At 37.1% G+C, this 19,336-nt stretch overlaps 2 protein-coding genes across 2 annotated transcripts in view; one reads left to right on the forward strand and one right to left on the reverse strand.

Annotated features, from left to right (window-relative positions):
- Positions 1 to 1,364: 1,364 nt before the first annotated feature.
- LOC104236500 (AIG2-like protein D) lies at positions 1,365 to 5,398 on the forward strand. The gene is made up of 5 exons (XM_009790425.2): positions 1,365 to 1,804; positions 3,075 to 3,147; positions 3,839 to 3,931; positions 4,831 to 4,914; positions 5,013 to 5,398. Exons 1-5 carry the CDS (start codon positions 1,677 to 1,679, stop codon positions 5,103 to 5,105), a joined length of 471 nt encoding a protein of 156 aa, XP_009788727.1. The 5' UTR covers positions 1,365 to 1,676; the 3' UTR covers positions 5,106 to 5,398.
- Positions 5,399 to 5,980: 582 nt separating this feature from the next.
- LOC104236499 (L-arabinokinase-like) overlaps positions 5,981 to 19,336 on the reverse strand; it is a 29,711-nt gene continuing 16,355 nt past the window's right edge. Inside the window, exons 16-28 of the mRNA XM_009790424.2 lie at positions 16,224 to 16,307; positions 15,356 to 15,481; positions 14,255 to 14,385; positions 14,095 to 14,176; positions 10,731 to 10,818; positions 9,621 to 9,664; positions 9,425 to 9,520; positions 9,268 to 9,344; positions 8,191 to 8,388; positions 7,534 to 7,699; positions 7,313 to 7,384; positions 6,565 to 6,768; positions 5,981 to 6,275 (exon numbers count right to left, since the gene is read on the reverse strand). Coding sequence (XP_009788726.1) covers positions 6,153 to 6,275; positions 6,565 to 6,768; positions 7,313 to 7,384; positions 7,534 to 7,699; positions 8,191 to 8,388; positions 9,268 to 9,344; positions 9,425 to 9,520; positions 9,621 to 9,664; positions 10,731 to 10,818; positions 14,095 to 14,176; positions 14,255 to 14,385; positions 15,356 to 15,481; positions 16,224 to 16,307 — 1,491 coding nt within the window. The 3' untranslated portion in view covers positions 5,981 to 6,152. The remainder of the gene's footprint in view (positions 6,276 to 6,564; positions 6,769 to 7,312; positions 7,385 to 7,533; positions 7,700 to 8,190; positions 8,389 to 9,267; positions 9,345 to 9,424; positions 9,521 to 9,620; positions 9,665 to 10,730; positions 10,819 to 14,094; positions 14,177 to 14,254; positions 14,386 to 15,355; positions 15,482 to 16,223; positions 16,308 to 19,336) is intronic.

A 19,336-nucleotide genomic window follows, 5' to 3' on the forward strand; every position in this document is an offset into this window, starting at 1 on the left:
ATTTGGTTTGGTTTTACAATTTGAATAACCGACTTAATTGGTTTGGTTTTTTTTTAGGTAACAACCGACCCAAACCGAACCATGAACACCCCTATCTCAAACTACAGCCTTACAGACAGTCATCAGTAGCTATCAGAAAAAACTTGAAATTGAGTGCTCGATTTTATGGACCCTATAAAGTTCTACAACGTATAGGAGCAGTAGCTTACCGGATTGAACACCCTCTAGGCTCACAGATTCACCCGGTGTTCCACATTTCTCAGTTGAAGAGAAGAATAGGCCCAGCAATCACCCCTCAGATGCAGCCTCCAACTTGTGACGTTGATGGACGAGTCAGGATCCAGCCGATTGCTATTCTTCAGAGGAAAATGGTGAAGGTCAATAATGGAGTTGGGGTTAAGGTTCTGGTTCAATGGGCTAATCTAAACCCTAATGAAGCCACATGGGAGGATTGGGGGTACATGCGAAGCCAATTTCCTGAGTTCGTAGCTCAGTATCGACCTTGAGGACAAAGTCTGTTTCATGGGAGGGGTATTGTAATGTTTGAGAAGGCTGAGGTTTGAGTGTCGGAGAAGATGAAGAAAATGATTTAGGAAAGTAAGGAATTAGGGTAAATAGAGAAAGGCACGTGCACACTAGACATGCACATGTTAAGTGGATCAGACGGCCACCATTACAAGTTAGCTGATAGAAATGAAGGGCCCAGATTAATCCTTGTGTAACAGATTGGGCCTCAATCTGTTACAACCAATTGGGCTGGAATTAGGAGTTAGTTTTTGACCGGTATTTTCCTATTTCCCTCTCTTTCTCTCTCTACTTTCTTTCTCTACCTTCTCTCTTCTTCTATAGCCTAATCCTTTTCTAATTCGTGAATCTCCATTACAGGTTCAAGTGAAGATCTTCAATGGAGTCACATTCTGCTTGTCATTGAGAGTTACTAATGTTGTAGTTGAGAATTATCATTGTATTCATTTAGCAATCAATAAAACTCCATTGTTGCCCATTTCTATTTCTATTCTACTTTTCAATTGAGTACATTACACTATATTTTCCAGTTTTTTTTGTAAAAGAGATTTAAGATACACTCATCGAATCAATGCATACAAATTTATGAAAAATCACTGAAAAATACAGTAAATCAGTAGAATGAAAATGGAGGATGGGGATGAGGACAGAAGCTCAGCCGTCTGAGAGGGAGTTCTGTGAAGAAGAAGAAGAAAGAGGAATAAGAAAGAAAAAAAAATTAACTTTCAAAACTTTTCACGCGCCCAACTCCAAAGTGAGAGTCACTTTTGTGCCACATGTGCATGAGGTGCTCAATAGATATAATTTTTTTTTGGAGTTGGAGTGTCTAATAGGAACAAGAGTATGCCTAAATGAAATTGGGCGTCAAGTTTAGGGGCTGGTTATGTATTTGGCCTATCTTTAATAGCACTACCAATCGCAATGTTAGAAGTAATAATCTTGAAACCAAAGAACCAGTCCAGCAACAATCACCCCACCCCGACCCTCTCAGAAAAAGAAAAAAAATCAAACATCTATCTACGTTCTAGATTCAAACCAAAGTCAAACATTGTGGGAATCAGAAACCTCCCATTCGTAAGGAGAACATAGTTGTGCATAAAACAACAGTCCATTAAACAAATTTGATTCCCTGGAAAGGGGAGGAGCCGCTAATGGCGTCTGCCACTAATCCTCAATCAGTGTTCAATGTTTTCGTCTACGGCAGTCTTTTAGCTGACGACGTCGTTCGTGCCCTCCTCAAACGGGTCCCACCTTCTTGTCCTGCCATTCTCCACAACTTGTTAGTGTTCTACAATCATCAATAGATGTGGCATGTTGCCTTTTATTTTTATATACCCTTTTAGCTTATGATTGAAATATTGATGCTGAAATTGTTTTTTAGTGGATATTTGGGATTAGCTTTTCTTAAGAAATTAAAACCTAATAGAGTGAAAAACATAGGAGTATGGGATGAAGTTTATATGCTTCAGATATGGATAGTGCTAGTTTTGAGATGAATTAAATGGAAGATTGTGATTTTAAATTTTTAATGTTAATTTCATCTGTCTCAGAATCACAGTTTCATTCTGCTTCGTATTATGTGAACTGTGTCATACTTTAAGATAGCGCTGGCTACACGTGTATGTTCTTAGTTGCGATTCTTGAACATGTTGTGGATTTCAACGATTATTACGTACATCGTTTTTTGTTCTTTTATGGGAGTTCGTAAACACTTATAGCGTAGCTTTTCAAATGCTAGTTACTGGGATTTTGGATTTTTCAATTTTAATTTTTGTGTATGTATGTTAATGTCCTATTTGCCCGTTGCTTTCGTTGTTTCTTTAATTAATAGGGGTCGTTTGGTAGGGTGCATAAGAATAATGCTGAATATGGTGTATTAGTAATGCTGATATTAGTTATGTTTGCATTAGTTATGCTGGTATTAGTTATGCTGACATATTTCTTATTCATTGTTTGGCTTGATGTATTAAAGCATTACACAATTTCTTAAAGAATTGCTTGTTTACAAAAATACCATCAAAACCGGTCTATCACTCTAAAACTTTTTAAAAGAAACATATGTTAGAGAAATATTTTTATATGAAAAAGTTTTAAAAAATTATTTGATTTGTCTACCTATATTGTAATATAGAACTAAATATTTATTTATAAAAAAGGAAATATGCTAAGTATTTATTTATTTACTAGAGATATAATTTTATTTCTCACTATTTGAATTATTTAAACTTGCATTAATATAATAACTAGCATATTTTAATCCAGCATAAATTTTGAAGGACAATTTTGTCTTTAACTAAGCTAATGCATGCGTTAAAACTCATTGCATTGCTAATACCATGGTTTTCAATGCATTAGTTATGCATAGGATAATACCAAATAAGATGTATAACTAATGTTTGCATAACTAATGTATAAGTTCAAAATGTCTACCAAACAAGGTATTATTAATACACAAAGCTAATGCAAGCATTATTTTATCTAATGCATCCTACATAGAGTGAGAGATTTTTCTAATATCTTGTAGGACTGATTCTGTTGCTTTGCTTCAGCCATAGGTTTAGCATCAGAGGGTGTGTTTATCCTGCCATTCTACCTGTAGAAAACAAGAAAGTTAATGGCAAGGTTTGTTTGACATTCTCCACTTATTGTCCTACAGAATTAGCGATGTATATTGGTACATACTTTGTCATACGGGCAAGCTGTTCCAGATATGCTAAATCACTGAATTATCTTCTTAAAGTTACCTCCAAGCATCTTAGCTATTCAACTATCATGTTAACATAATCTGATGCATGACTTGCAAAAAAAATCTATTACAAAGGTTCCAGTCATAACCTGGGAAATCAATGGTTTGATAGTTGTAACAATTTCAACTGAGGTTAACGAAAGTGAATTGATTGATTGCTATTGGGGAAATTTAAGCTTAGCAAAAGCGAGTTCACTCTGGAAATGAACTATGGGACACAACTTTCTTCATAGTTCTCTTGTTAAAAGTGGAATCATCGTCAGCCTGTTGATTTAGCTCTCTTAATAACGTTGTGTATAAGCATTATTTGCATCAAGTGACTAGCTGCTTAAGGTCACTCAAGTATAGCTTATACATCCAAGTCCATTAAAATTGAAGATTTGACGAGTGACCGCCATTATAGAGGTCCAGGGACTCCAGACCAATGCATGTACTATGCAATTAAAAAGTAGAAGAAAGAATGACTGCTGCCTGCAATCCTTTGTTATTGAGACCTCAACGAAAAAATATGAAATCCGACCATCTTACTGATCTTCTGAATGATATGTTTGTTTTGACAAAATGTAGGTTCTTTCAGGCATCACTGTTCCTGAATTGGATATCTTGGATAAATTTGAGGACGTTGAGTACGAAAGGAGAACTGTTGATGTATCCCTGACGGTATTGATACACAAAGTTCCAGAGTTTCTGTAGTCCTTTATTTGCATTCTTGTTATTGCAGTAACACATCGCCAGAGCATTATGAGACTTTTGTAGAGCTTAAAATTTTCTTAAACTCTTTTCTCAAAATGATTTTTATGGAAAAAATAAATAAAACAATTACTCAAAAAGTTTTTCCCAAATGTTGTCCAAATGGCTCCTAAATTTTTGGGTTTAATGGAACAACCAAGCTATTCAATTGATGGGTGCTTTTTGGAGCTAAATGTAGATGCTTGAGGTCCTAACACCTAGAACAAATACCATGCTCTTTACTGTCCCTTGAAGTGCTCACCAGCACCCCATCAAGTAGTGTTTTTGCTACAGAGTTTTCATTGACAGTAGGCTGTCAATTTCTTTTGTTTTGGATATAAGTGTTAAAGATCATCGCATGCGTTTTTTATGAGTCACAATTGTATAATTTCCTATTCGAAATCTCAGAATGGTTGAGCGCCCTTTGAGTAGTTCTACCTCATCCATGTCATCTTTTTGTTTCTAAAATTTTCTTGGTTGACTAGGAGGCAGAAAACCTAATGTGCAGGTCTTCTATTTATTAACTATAGATGATACAACTTCATAGGTATGATGACCAGCTAGTCATAGTGATATCTTTGCCATTGCTTTTTAGTTGTTATTAAGAACGCTATGGTTGGCAACTTGGCATAAATGTACTGAAGTGGGTTTGCTTCATCCAGCTTTCCCGCCTATGTCAGATGCTGTTGGCACTTCTGGATCTTTGCTCGTCAGTTTTAATTCCAATGTCTAGTTTCACTTTGGCACAACACTAGTGAGGCGCATGGATTTCAGTTTTCCAATTATAATGTACTTATCTGGTTCACTATAGATGTCTTTGCTTTTTGCAGGACAGCTCCGATACATTACTGGTGGAAGCATATATTTGGGCTGACCAGAGTGACCCGAATTTGTACGGTGAATGGAACTTTGAGGTAATCGGAAATCTTGTATCAGTAGCTTCTTTTCTTAACCAAGATTTTGTAAAAGCTAGCCCTTATACTTTTATGTTCTTATGGAAATGCTTCGAAAGGAATGGGAACAGTTGCACAAGAAAAGCTTCCTGAAAATGACAATGGAGTTTGTGGAAGAACTGGAGCAGCCTAATCAAAGTGGCAGCACATGAATCCTACTAAGTCCACGGTTTGATGTTTGTCATGAACCTGGAGTGCCCACGGACAACCCCCAAAAAAGAAAGAAACGTCTGGATAATTAAGCTTAGAAACAGGAAATCAATTTGGACAGGACAACTACTTTTAGTCTATTGCTTCTGTTGTACTACAAGTAGCGTTTTCCATTGCCCTTTCCTTTTGATTGTGGGGTAAGGGGTGATAGCCCTTTGTCATATGTATGTAGAAATTTCAAAAGTTATCCGTGCCTGTACACAATTCTATAGTAATAAACATGTGATTGATCGCATGTAGCATTTCTCCTGTTCTAATTATTGGCTTTTCTAACTTGTCATTTGCTTTCTTTTCTTTGGTTAATCTTAAATATATTACCCAGCCTTGATGTAATTTTGAATGAGATCAGTTTGAATCATTCTACATAATTGAGTTTCTTTCTCTCTTTTCCCCTCTCTAGTTTGAAGCAGTAGCAACAATCATCAACACTAACAAGGCAATACGAAAACCAAAGCGAAAGAAACAAGTAATAATAAAAACTCCAAGCATAAGAAAATACAACTTCTGCTTCTAGGAAGAATTTACAATGTATAGCTTGTTTCAAACAACAGAAAAACAAAACTGCTTCTGCAGTTGCTTTAGCTTTCATTTCATGGTGAAAACAGAAACCCCTCAAGTCTTATATATAAAAAAAGAAGAGGTGGATTTTATTTTTTGAAAAAGAAGTGCTTTATCTTTCCGAAAGTTGGCCAATTAGGCTATAAGATTTAACTTTGAGGTAAAAGAGAAAAAAGCTACAGAAAAAGTTAGAAAAGTAAAGAATTCCAATTTGTTCAAGGTCAGATTATAAAAATTTACAATTACTTCTGAGGGATCATTTTATCACCATATTTGCATTTTATTGAAGATGATAGAAATTCATGTCATATATGTGAAAGTCCAGAATAGAAGTTTTAATATAGTCAAACTTTCACAGTGATTTTGCTACAAGCGACTTGTATTCTCTTATATGATTTTACTAATGGTGTTGAAATCTAATAATGCAGAATCTAATTCTGCTTTGGAGGGTTGCGACGGCGAATTCTTAGATAGCCAAACTTGCCAGCCCCAGGAGATGAGCCCTCAAAAAGAATGGGCAAATATCCTGTTGCCGCTTTGTATCTGCGCTGTATCTGCACATTCAAAAGAGTTGGAAACAGCCTCATTATTCTGCTAAATCCATGGGAAAAAAATGAAAATATATAGTACTTCTTTTCATAGAATACATTTTTGCGATCCAACTATCCTTTACCACAAGTGTTCTATACCTAAAAATGCCCATACTGGAACAAACATGAAAATTATATACTTCTTTTCAATTGGGGAAATAGTGCAGGTGTGATCCAAAATATGGATTAATTGTTAGTGCAATTTGGAACACAACATAGGAGAACGACAGCCTTTAAACGAGAGGGACATTACCTCGAGAATTTGTTCACTGCTCTTAAGTGAATTCCTACCAATTACACATACAGTTCCACCAGAACCCCCGCCGGTAATTTTAGCACCATACAATGTCCCTTCTCCAGATTTTGATGCCTTACTGTGCTGCATTTCTTGCACTAGTTGGACGAGCCTATTTGTTCCATCCGAACCTAGTCCACAATCACTGTAACTGTAGTGGCACTGCAAAATAAAGTGCAATAGTAAGAAATAAATTTACAATAGATACGTCTGATTAGTACAAAAAATCTGAGCTTTTGAGAACATCTTCGCCCCATTTTAAAATTGGGACTATTAATAAACAGGGAAGTCTTTCTATATCATAAATAAACCAAAAAAAAAGTTGTGTTCTGAACAAGCTTTTTGTATTAGATTCAATTTGTCGGCTTATTTGAGGATCTGGGGTTCTCGAGAGATTAAGGCTATAAGATTGTCGCCAAGAATAACTTCAAGCAATCCTTAAATGAGACTCTTATTAATCAAAGAGATTAATCTTTCTTACATTGAGAAACGTGATTCGTGAGATTTAGCCTTTGTTACATTGAGAAAATGTCTAGCTTTAATGGTATACTATGCTTCAACATTGTGCTGGTTACTAATTTTTCCTTCGAAATTGCTTCTTTTCGAAACTACAAGGCGAAAAGCAGTAGTAGAGAAAAGCTACTTCTTGCCATTCCCTGTTGAAACTGGAGTACTGAAACTCACAAAGGGAAATACATCGAGATACCTGATACAATAATTCTCCAAGAGCATTCAGTTGATCATCTGAAGTCGCAGATGTTAGCAGTGCTTTAAAGGCCTGTCATCAATTTTTCAAATCATCACTCAGATACCATCTAAAGACATTCAATTAGAAGAAATAAATAGTAAAACTGTAGATTAGGATATAACGGAGAAAATTAGTTTTAAATATGCGAACTAAAAATTGATCACTTCAAGAAAACAAACCTTCACACGGAAGTTCTCGTAAATAGGGTGTCTGGCAGCTGCTCTGACCCCATAATTACGCGCCTTGTCAATTGTCGTTACCGGGTCACGGTGGTCAGTGTACTTTTCAGCAAATGACTCACCAAGTATAGATTCAGGAAGCATCTTGGCGTACATAGCCTCGTATCTACAATAGCAATACCATTTATGAATTATTACAACCATAGATACGATTGTAACAGCCACAACCAAGCCAAGCAGGCTTGCCCCAATATGTGACGTTCTTATTGTTATTTGTGTCAATAATCTATCTTTTCTTTTTCACCATAGTTGAAGGCTGAACTAATTCATTGCTGAGGTCAGAGAAAACATGTTTTTCTTTTTGACCAAGCAAGGAAAGTGGATGATTACCTCAGGGAGGAGAAAGGGGATCAAAGTATAGTAAGTTCGCGGTGGGGGGGGGGGGGGTGTAAGGGTGCTGGGAATGATACCACAATCTAAAATTTTGTTCACAGTTACAGAGGGATGACATTTACAGAAAAAAGTGAAAAAAACCCAACAGCGCAGAGGAAAACAGGGAGAAGAGGAGAGATCACATGCATTGATAGAGAAAGAAGCAATAACAATCAGAATGAAAATGAAAAAATGCTCTACTTAATCTTCATGTCATGCTTTTACCTATGAGGTGAAAGGTTGCATAAGTAATCTAATGAAGCTTCAGCTTCAAGTAATTCGACACCATCTTCCTCTGATTCATCAGGGTGATTGCCGTTGGTAGACAAGGACTGTGACAATAGCTTTGATGCAATAGACTTTACAATTTCTCGGCCCATAAAGGCACCAATCCTCACTGATCCATAATCTGCACCTCCAACACTGCACAGCGGACGGAGAAGGAGAAGAGTGTATATTTATGTTTTGTACATCAACACAACATAAAGTGACTCAAATGAATAAAAATCAATGAAGCTTAAGATAGAGTTACTAACTAGTCATTACATTTAGTATCTATATGTTCTCTTGTAGCTATTCTTGAAGCAGAACAGATTTTCCTCAAAATTTTTACCATCAAAAGCAGCCATAGTGAAGATTTGTTTTTCTTTTCCTACTAATTTTATGTTATGCTTATGTGACTTGCATTTGGACTGATTCAGTATTCTGAAGGCACTCCTAAAGATGTAAAAGTTTTCTAGAGCTGTGGCAGCTTGATGATTCAATTTTCTCAAATATAAAAAAGAGATAATAATGTACTGTGAGATTGAGAGAGTTGGTATCCTCTGGAGGAATTGCTTATTTTATTTTTCTTTCCTTTCTACTATAATTCTCATATCAGTTCAAATCCAGTTGTTTCATCATCTTTTCCCTCTTATTGTTCACAGATGCAGCATTTTCCTAATGTTTTGACGACAAAGTTGGACTAACTGGTCTTCTATTCTCCAACTGATTTGGTTTTCTTTCTGAAACTTAATGACTATCACCCATCTCAATCATGATAATCATGAAGAGCTTTAACCAAAACAGATACACGGAACCAATTTTGGGGAGTTCAGAAATTTTGACAATAAAGTTGAATGGAGCATGCATCTTTCTTTAACGCAAGTGATCTGCATGAGCTCAAATTAAATCAGCTTCTGCAGAAAAGTTCAAAGCACGTAAGCTGGTCATCCATTAACTCAGATCCCTGAAGCTAGATAAACAGGGTTATTTTTCTTCTAAACAGGAAAAATAAGGTACAGAAAATATTAGAACTGATACCTGTGCCTTATTCCTGAATCAATCCCCCATACTCTTATATGACCCGGAATATCCACTAGACCTAGCACCTCGGCGGGCTGCAATAAATGGGAACAATCTTAGTCATTTTCGCTAAACATCAATGCAGTTAAATTTTGTCCAATTATTGGGACAGTACCTGACAAACCATTGCAAGAAGTTTGTTGGCTTCACCACATGCAGAAGTCATCTGATCCATTACACCACATGGCGCTCCAACTACATGATTTTCTACCTATTATTGAAAGACTGCCAAATCAAATGCTGAACTACTATTGAACGTCAAACATTTGGAAGATAAAAATCATCCATTGGAAGCCCTAGAGAAATAATACCTTTTGGCACAGTAAGGCAAGCTCCCTCGGGCTAATATTCAACCCTGAAAAGCAAGATTACGGTGCATTATCAAGAAAGCCTTCAAATTGCTGAGGATCAGTTAAACTGAGCTTATACATAGTTGGACCAAAGAAAACCTTATTCTTTTTTTGGACGAAACCTTAATTGAAAGGCATGCATAAAGCAAAGACTAATACAGTACTAGTCACACCTTTTCCTAATGATAGTTTTTTCCCTGGTTATTGTGCGTGCTGGTGGTGCGGTTAGAGATCCATTACCAAACTCATGATATTTTGTCATGAAACTCGGAAGGCAGTGGCACATAAATCTGAAGGGGCAAACTAGATTTAACTAATTTTCTTTTCCAGGTTGTTCAAATTTTGATGACTAAGTTCATGACTCTGTACGTTTCGCTTGAAATAATTGGTTGGACCATTCTTTAAAGCTTAAACTGCAACTCTAGTCCTTAGGACCATTATTTGATTTGTATTTACTTCAATTTTCTTCTCTCTTCATTTACTTTCGTGTTAAATTTTATTGACAACTACACCCCTTGGTCGGTATAAAATTTTGAACTGATGAAGATTTAAGAGAGAGCCCATCATAAGTTCCAAGGAAAATCTAAAAGGCTATGTCTACAGAATAAATTTTAAGGCAAATGAAAGAAACAAGGAATTAGTTATTCAGAATCAAGCATAAGGAAAGAAATTTCGGAGCAAAATCATCAGCATAAACATGTCATTAGTGCTGTGAGAAATAAAAAAAACGGGAGAAAGAATTGAGATAAGGCATCTCCCTCTCTCTCTCGCTGCTTTCATTTTCCAACTTTCCTCCTACTTTCATTATAATTTTCTTATTTTGCTTTTAGAGCAAGGGGGAGGGGGTGAGTGCGATGGGGTTTCTGTTAAATGGATATACACCAGTTAGCTACACATAACAGTGAAGATTGCTCAGAGACCAGCCATGCGTGTGTGCGCGCGCTTACCTAGTACAAGTTAGTATTGCTATGGTCAAGTTTATATGTTTCATCTCGACAAAAAAGTACATATCTAATTATAACATTTGCATAGTTATACAAATTGAAGTGTACAGGTGGAAAGAGTAACTACCATGAGCAGCAGCAATGGCAGACATGCTAGCAACCTCCACAGATGCAGAGGATGACACACCTTTTCCTTCTGGCACCGCAGAAGAAACCTGCAAGTCATCATAGATTATTTCCACCTTGCTTGTTCAAGTTGGTGCAATTTGAAAACTTCAAATTTGATAATAGAAACTGATAATAGAAACACCAAATATTTTAACCATAATTCTATGGGATAATTTCAGAGACCTTTCCCCGGGTTTCATTTCATAACACTAACCTTCCTTGTGGTTTACGATATTACACTTACCTCCCTTATTTGATTTTTATGTAACAATTTTTATCTATTATCACTAATAAAAAAAAGTTATAATCTGATTAATGTGCCCTTCTGTAATATTGAGCTCTTCTACTTATTAATTTATTTTATGAATCTCTTCTTTAACAAATCTTTAAGAATAAGAAACCTAATTCCTTAGGTAATCTTATGAAGCCCAACACAGGAATTCAAAAGAGATCCAACTACACCCCCTAGATAGGCTCTTCTACAAATAAGTGACTGGACATTTCAGGTTGTCTTCTTACTCGGAAAACCTTTAAGGGTTGCTATGAATTACTTCAATCGCTGCCGGAAAGGTATGTGCAGTAGGGCAAGCAACTTCGGCAGTAATCAGCTTGATTCATACGTCCCTTAAGCACTTTCTAAATTTTTAATGGCATTCCCGCAGTGGGTACAAACTTCAAAAGGCAGTTTAAATACTGCGCAATTGGCCATAGATAGGAGACGAAGCCATACTATGAAAGTCTTGGAGAGGGTGGTGGAGCTGAGGTTGAGGAGGATGGTGGATATTTCTGAAAACCAGTTCGGATTTATGCCAGGACGTTCGACTACGAAAGCTATTTATCCTGTTAGGAGGTTGATGGAGCAGTTTAGGGGGGGGGGGTGGATTACACATGGTGTTCATCGACTGAGAGAAGCCTTACGATAAAGTGTCAAGGGAGGTTTTGTGGAGATGATTGGAGGCTAGTGGTGTTCCTGTTGCTTACATTAGGGCTATTAAGGACATGTATGATGGAGCTAAGACTCGAGAGAGGATTGTGGGAGGGGACTCGGAACACTTCCGAGTTATGATGGGGTTGCATCAGGGGTCATCCCTCAGTCCATTTCTATTTGCCTTGGCGATCGACGCGTTGACGCGCCACATACAAGGAGAGGTGTCATGGTGCATGTTATTTGCAGATGACATTGCTATGATTGACGAGACACGAGGCGATGTTAATGGGAGGTTAGAGATTTGGAAGCAGACCCTGGAGTCTAAAGGTTTCAAGTTGAGTAGGATCAAGATAGAATACTTGGAGTGCAAGTTCAGTGGGACGACTCAGGTTGTGGACGAAGAAGTGAGGCTTAATACTCAAGTCATCCCTAGGAGAGAGTTTTAAACACCTTGGGTCAGTTATATGAAGGAATGGAAAGATCGGCGAGGATGTTACACATCATATTGGGGCAGGATGGATGAAATGGAGGCTCGCTTCAGGTGTTTTGTGTGATAAGAATGTGCCACCTAAACTTAAAGGTAAGTTTTATAGAGCGGTGGTCAGACCGACTATGTTAGATGGGGTGGAGTGTTGCCAGTCAAAAACTCCCATGTCCAAAAGATGAAGGTGGTTGAAATGAGGATGTTGAGATGGATGTGCGGGCATACCAGGCTAGATAGAATTAGAAATGAAGTTATTCGGGACAAGGTGAGCGTGGTCCTGTGGAGGACAAGATGCGGGAGGCGAGACTTAGATGGTTCGAGCATGTGAAGAGGAAAGACACAGATGCACCGGTGAGGAGGTGTGAGGGGTTGACCTTGGAGAGCCTAAGGAGAGGTAGAGGTCGGCCGAAGAAGTATTAGGCAGAGGTGATTAGGAAAGATATGGCGTTTCGCCTCATTGAGGACATGACCATAGATAGGAAGGCGTGGAGGTTGAGAATAAGGGTAAAGGGTTAGGATAAGTCGCCTATTATATGAGTTAGCTTTATTTATATATTTTCGTATTCCTCGACTTCTGTGATTACTTGTCGTTGCTTTCGTTCCGGCCTTCTGATTACAATACTCAGTTTAGTTCAGTATCTTTGTATTTTTGCTTCGATTTTCAAATTGGTGTGCTTGCTGCTGCACTTCCTTTTATCTTTCCTACGCCGAGGGTCTTTCGGAAACAGCCTCTCTGCCTTCTTGAAGGTAGGGTAAGGTCTGCGTACATACTGCCCTCCCAGACCCCACTTTTGGGACTACATTAGGTCTGCTGCTGTTGTTGTATTGGCCATAGATAGGAGACGACATGACTACAAGTTACGGCTGCCGGAGAAGTCTAAGAATTCTTTTATGATTTTTCCCTTTAAATTTATAAAAAAGGCACTTGGCAGTCCTGAAAATTATTTAAAACGTGGAGCTAGATGTTTATTAAATTAAAACCCATTTCTTTTTCTTTGAATTCTTAAAATAATATGTTTACAAAATTAATTAAATAAAACATTATAATGGAAATGGAAAATTAGTCCGGATATAATATTTTTGTGTATCGTTCCAATTTTATTGGATGTCCCCGAAGGGACATCTGATATAATATTTTACATTAATTAATCAGGATATAATATTTTTACATTACTGATAAATAGGATTAAAGGAATTGTTACAACAAAATTAAAACAAGGGATCCACAAGGGAGGTTAGTGTTACGAAGCGGAACCTAAGGGTAGGTCTCCTATATTATCTCCAACTCTATTGTGCAACAAAATAATTACGTCTTGAGACAGAGAGTATATTATTTGCCTCAATTTATGTTATCCTGGACATAAAGGTGTAGGACTGTCAGCATTATCCACGTAAAAGGGAATGAAAAGGAACAAACTGCCTAAGTTAGTAACTAGGGTGGTCGACCAACCTATACATCGCCAAGGGCTATGACAACAGAAAGTTTGATAGGTCAGAAAAACATATTGTGTGAAATTGTGAGATTATTAACATGAGTGGATATTATGGAGTGGTATAATTTTTTAATTACCAGAAAGTTCAACTAGAAAAAAGTTTAATTTTAGAATGAATTAATATTCACATGAAATGGAGACAAGTACATAAGCGGCACATACTATTGTAACGAGGTGATAGGAAAAATCAAACAAACATTATACTACATTAAAAGGAATACAACGAGTAAACCGAGGTAAATAGATTGTATCACCATTGAATGGCAGTGCATAGAGGAGAAACATATAACTGTCACCTGTTATTTCAGTTAGTCAAGTAATAGATGGAAAACAAACAATGTCCTGCTAGTAAGCAAGAAAAACAAAACCAGATTAAACAAAAAGACAGCAAGGCAATGAGTAATGGAGTTGGACTGACCAGCAAACTAATACTATTCTCAAAGCGTATGCCAAGCTCCTTCATCAAAACTAGAACTGTGCCGGCAACATATGCTGCCCACCTAAAATTGGATTGAAGTTAGTACAACATTAAGATAGACATTCAAGTAGGAAAAACGCAGAATAGGAGAATGCAAAACCTTTGAGAAGGATCTCGGGCAAAATACTGCCTCGATTTCTCATAAGTTATGGGTTCATCCCCTTCCAAGAAATCTGATAAATCCATATCAAACGTTGGACCACGATTGCTCAATTCTGACCCATATGACACCTGTTGCGGCAGAAATTGGTAAAGCTTCAAGAGAATGATAATGATTGCAGTCAAAACAGCTACACTCGTAAAGTTATAGAGTTAACAAAAGGGCTCTCAAAAGTGATCTGATATTCCTACTGAGAACTTGAAACAGCTTGTTTGCTACCCAATCCCACCTAGAAACAGGCAAAAACTATCACTTCTACCAAATCTGTATCACATTTCCAAAAAAATAAAAATAAAGACATAATTTCTTCATGTGTGACGGTAAGCGGTGAGAAATTCTAGTACCACTTTAAAATTGCACATATGACTTGGTCCCTTCAATTGAAGTTAAAATAAACGAGAAAATCTAACTGCAACAAGTCTCCTCAAAACTAATCTATACTATATTAAAAGCACGAAGGCCCTTAGCAAAATGTCGTTCGTCTTTTTTACCCCTTTAAAATAAAGTTCACACTGGACAAAATAATCATTGTCATCTTATTATTTTCCTAATTTTTAGGACTTTTAAATTAACTAAAATTTTAACTATTAAAACTTTCTTTATTTGAATTATGTAAGAACTACTAATATTTAGGAGTATAAATCTTTCCATAACTACAATATCCTTAATATACTAACTACAATATCCTTAATATACTGCAGAAGAAGGAACCATAATGGACGTTCATGACTTCTTTGAACGTCCTTGTTTTCATAAAACAAAGATTATTTTTGAGAGAAATATAATTATTTCGAATTCTTTTTTTCTTATAATATCGAAAAATTAAAATTAGACAATCAAATTGGGATGAAAAAAGTAACAAATAGTATAATAAAGAAAGGTTAATAATATTGACCACCGAAATTAGCCACCAAGCATCTTTTTGTCAATATTGTATGTTTTTTAAAAAATTTACCCATTGAGATAGCGTACACGCACAACGCGCGTATCATAAGACTAGTCTATACTTAAAAGAAGTAACCAATAGTAAGAAATTTATACAATTTGAAGCACAGGGGTAGGGCCTTGTCCTTTGGCTTGCTGCCGAGCCAAAGCATGTTTCCACAGCCTCTGTTTGCTGGGGTGAATCTTTTGAACAGCAACATGGCAGGCTTCCCTAATTGGCATCTGCAGGACGTTTTGCAGCAATCCGAGAAGTGAGAGCAACAACAATAAGTGAACAACGAAAGTTTTACTCTTTAAAGTTCAGTGAACTACCCTTAACCATTAGCCTTTTCAGCAAGCATACATATCATGTATAAGTGCCTAGCAAAGCTTAAATAAGTATGTATATGGAAAAAGTAATGAGATAACATTAAATAGACAACAGCTAGGCAAACAAAGAAAATTGGAATGTCGGAGTTGTGGAGTAACAAGGTCGAAGAAATTAAGACACTGAGGATTAATAGGTACATTTAACATATTTGTATTAAGATAACAGACAGATGCATAGTACATAGACAGCAGTAGACCATTTTTGGCATGTGTTATGCAAAAAATTTGTTAAATATTGTATATGACACAAAAGAGAAAAGTAATAGTACTGAAGTAGAATGTCCTATTACTACAAATGGAAGCAACAATATAACTAACATTTAAAAGGCTGGTTTTGAATTATATTCGGAATGCAAAAAGGGCGTTAAGGGAGCAACTAAGTCGCCAATGAAATAGCAACCACACACAAATGCAAAGCTGAATTATACAACCTAAAAGAAAGCTTAGCTATTGGCTCATTTCTGAGACCATGAATAGAAGCTAAAAACTAGACCCTAGCCCTCAGACAAGTTTGGAATGTCTTGAGACCAGTTAGTCTAATAAAAATTAATAGGCATCATAATGCAAAGATTTAAAAGAAGTAATCGTAGGATACCTGTAACACAAGGCTTCCAGAATAGTCAGCAATTCCACCCATGACGTCTAGCCTTCCCGGTGCTCTTGCCACAAAAATGTCTTCCTATATATAGAAATTTTAGTCGAGTAAGCCAAGTATGACAGAAATCTTCAACAAGATTAGGAAAGTCGCCTTTAAAGATTGAAAAGAAATAAAAGGTAAAAATGAATGAGGTACTTCAAATTCTGAAGAGAACACCCTATATCATGGACGCTTGTATATCAGTGTTAACAAGACCCTCTCTCCCCATAAATATGTGTTGAAACAAACTTCGAGATTCTAGAGATGAAGCAACTTTAGTGAACCAAGGATGCATCAGTATTAAAAGGAATCTACTAGTGACACTACACCAAATTACATTAGCTTATTTATTCTCCAAATAACAAGAATGAAACATGATACTCTCAATAAAATCATTTTCAACTTCCTGATGTAGAGATTATACTGTCACTATCTTTCTGTTAAAAGTAAATTCTTTTCTACCAATAATAGACAATCTTATCTTTTACTTAGAGATGAGATTTATTAGTCCTATATTTTTAGTTAAGAGAAAAGGGTTCAACTAGTTTCAAGAGTTCTAAATTTGGAAGTCCCTATCCTACAACTAGGACTTTCATGTATTTTGTTTGAGGACTTGGATAAAATTTGGAGGAATTGATTTGGTATTGAAACTTTATCCTTCTTTGTATCCCTTCTGCCTACTCCCTTCTCCCATATTTCCCCATTCTCTGTCTCTTCAGTTAGTAGTCTGGACTCTGGAAAGGTTCCTTATTCAAGGGATGCAAATAAACCATTATATGATGCTGCGTGGATCAGCAATGATGAGATTCATATTAGTAATTTGGATCTTTCAAGAGTTACACTGCCAAATTGACTTCTTGGAGTACAGTTTCCCCAACTGAGGGAGAATGAAGTAGCTCGAAGGAGACAGAATTGTCACTATCTTGAATTTTTTAATCTTTTTACAAAAAAAGTCTTCTTTATTAGTTAAATAAAAAAGGGCAGCCCAATGCACTAAGCTCCCGGTATGCGCGGGGTCCGGGAAAGGGGACCACAGGGTCTATTGCACGTAGCCTTACCCTACATTTCTGCAAGAGGCTATTTCCACGGCTCGAACCCGTGACCAGATGGCAGCAACTTTACCAGTTGGTTTTATCTTTTTGGTTATAGATAGAGATGTACTAGTTTTAAAAGTTCTAAAGTACTAGTTTTAAAAGTTCTAAGTTTAGAATTCCCCACCCTATAAACAAGACTCTCATGTATTTTGTTTAAGGACTTGAATAAGTTTGTATTTAGGGGTGTGCATTCGAATCGGTTTATCGATAAATCGAATCGATTTATCGATATCGATTTCGATTTCGAAATTTTCCTTATCGAGTTATCGATTTCAATTTTGTCCTCTTCGGTTATCGGTTTATCGATAAACCGATAAGATATACTAAAAAGACAAATATACCCTTGTTAGAGATAGCTATATAATTGTCCCACATTGGAATATGAGTAGTATCCCCTTTGTATAGAGTAGCTATAAATAGCACCTCTTGTATTGCATCACATACAATATCAATATATCATATTTTCTCCCGTGCCTTCTCACATGGTATCAGAGCTATCGTGAGAGATTTATCGCTGTGCATAAATTCCAGCGATTCCGGGAAGTAAAATCAGTCACCGGAACCCTTTTTTCCGGCAACTTTCAAAGTTGTTTTGCGTCTGCTTTGTCTCGGTCAGTGTTGTGCACAAAATCCAACACTACCACAAGAGTAGTCATTGTCCGGCGACCAAATCCCAGTGAAAATCTCCGGCGGTACTGTAGCTGTCCAAAGAAAATTTTCCGGCGAAGTTCCAACGTTGCGTGGGCCACCTTCCGGCCATTTTTTGGCGACGACTCTTCAGGACAGATTGTTTCCCTTGCAATTCCGAGCCTACCCATCCAGGTTACACCAAATTCCGACCACTTTTTTATTTTTCCGACGGGTGAATAGTGATTTCAAAAAGTTGACTTCCGGCCATTTTTTGAAAAAGTTCCTTCAGAACAGTTGGGTCTTCTGGTAATTCCGATCCTACCCCTACTGTTTTTATTTCATTCCGACCACTTTGAATATTTTCCGGCTGCAACAGTAACTTTCCAACTGCTACAGTAGTTTACTATTCTGGTTCAGTGTTCCTTACTCTATTTTCAGTGGATTACAGTTGATTATTTCTCTTATTTGGTAATAATTTACAAGATGTCTTTGGGAATTGATGTTTTTGGGTCTAAAAGCATGAGTTCTGGAAACTCTAATGTTATGATTACCTCGGAACCTTTAATGGGAGGTTCAAACTACTTAGCTTGGGCTTCATCTGTCGAGTTGTGGTGTAAAGGTCAAGGTGTGCAAGATCATCTGATTAAACAGTCTAGCGAAGGAGATGAAAAGGCGATAGCGCTTTGGGCAAAAATTGATGCTCAATTATGTAGCATCTTGTGGCGTTCTATTGATTCTAAGTTGATGCCTTTGTTTCGGCCATTCCAGACATGTTATTTGGTTTGGGCAAAGGCTCGTACGTTATACACTAATGATATATCTCGCTTCTATGATGTGATATCACGGATGACAAACTTAAAGAAGCAAGAATTAGATATGTCTACTTACTTGGGTCAGGTACAGGCAGTCATGGAGGAATTTGAGACATTGATGTCAGTTTCTGCTAGTGTGTCAAAACAACAAGAGCAGCGACAGAAAATGTTTCTAGTTCTTACACTCGCTGGACTTCCTCAAGATCTTGATTCAGCACGAGACCAGATTTTGGCGAGTCCGACTGTCCCTACAGTTGATGAATTATTCTCTCGATTACTTCGCCTTGCTGCAGCACCAAGTCACCCAGTGATGAAATCACAGATACTTGATTCCTCTATTATTGCATCCCAGACAGTGGATGTTCGGGCATCTCAAGCTATGGAGAATAGACGAGGAGGCGGTCGTTTTGGGAGATCTAGACCCAAGTGTTCTTATTGTCACAAACTTGGACACACTCGCGAAATGTGTTATTCCTTAAATGGCCGTCCACCCAAAAATGCCTACGTTGCTCAGAGCGAGACTACAGGTAACCAG

Source organism: Nicotiana sylvestris, chromosome 8 (assembly GCF_000393655.2).
Source record: "Nicotiana sylvestris chromosome 8, ASM39365v2, whole genome shotgun sequence".
In the NCBI taxonomy this organism is placed as follows: domain Eukaryota; kingdom Viridiplantae; phylum Streptophyta; class Magnoliopsida; order Solanales; family Solanaceae; genus Nicotiana; species Nicotiana sylvestris.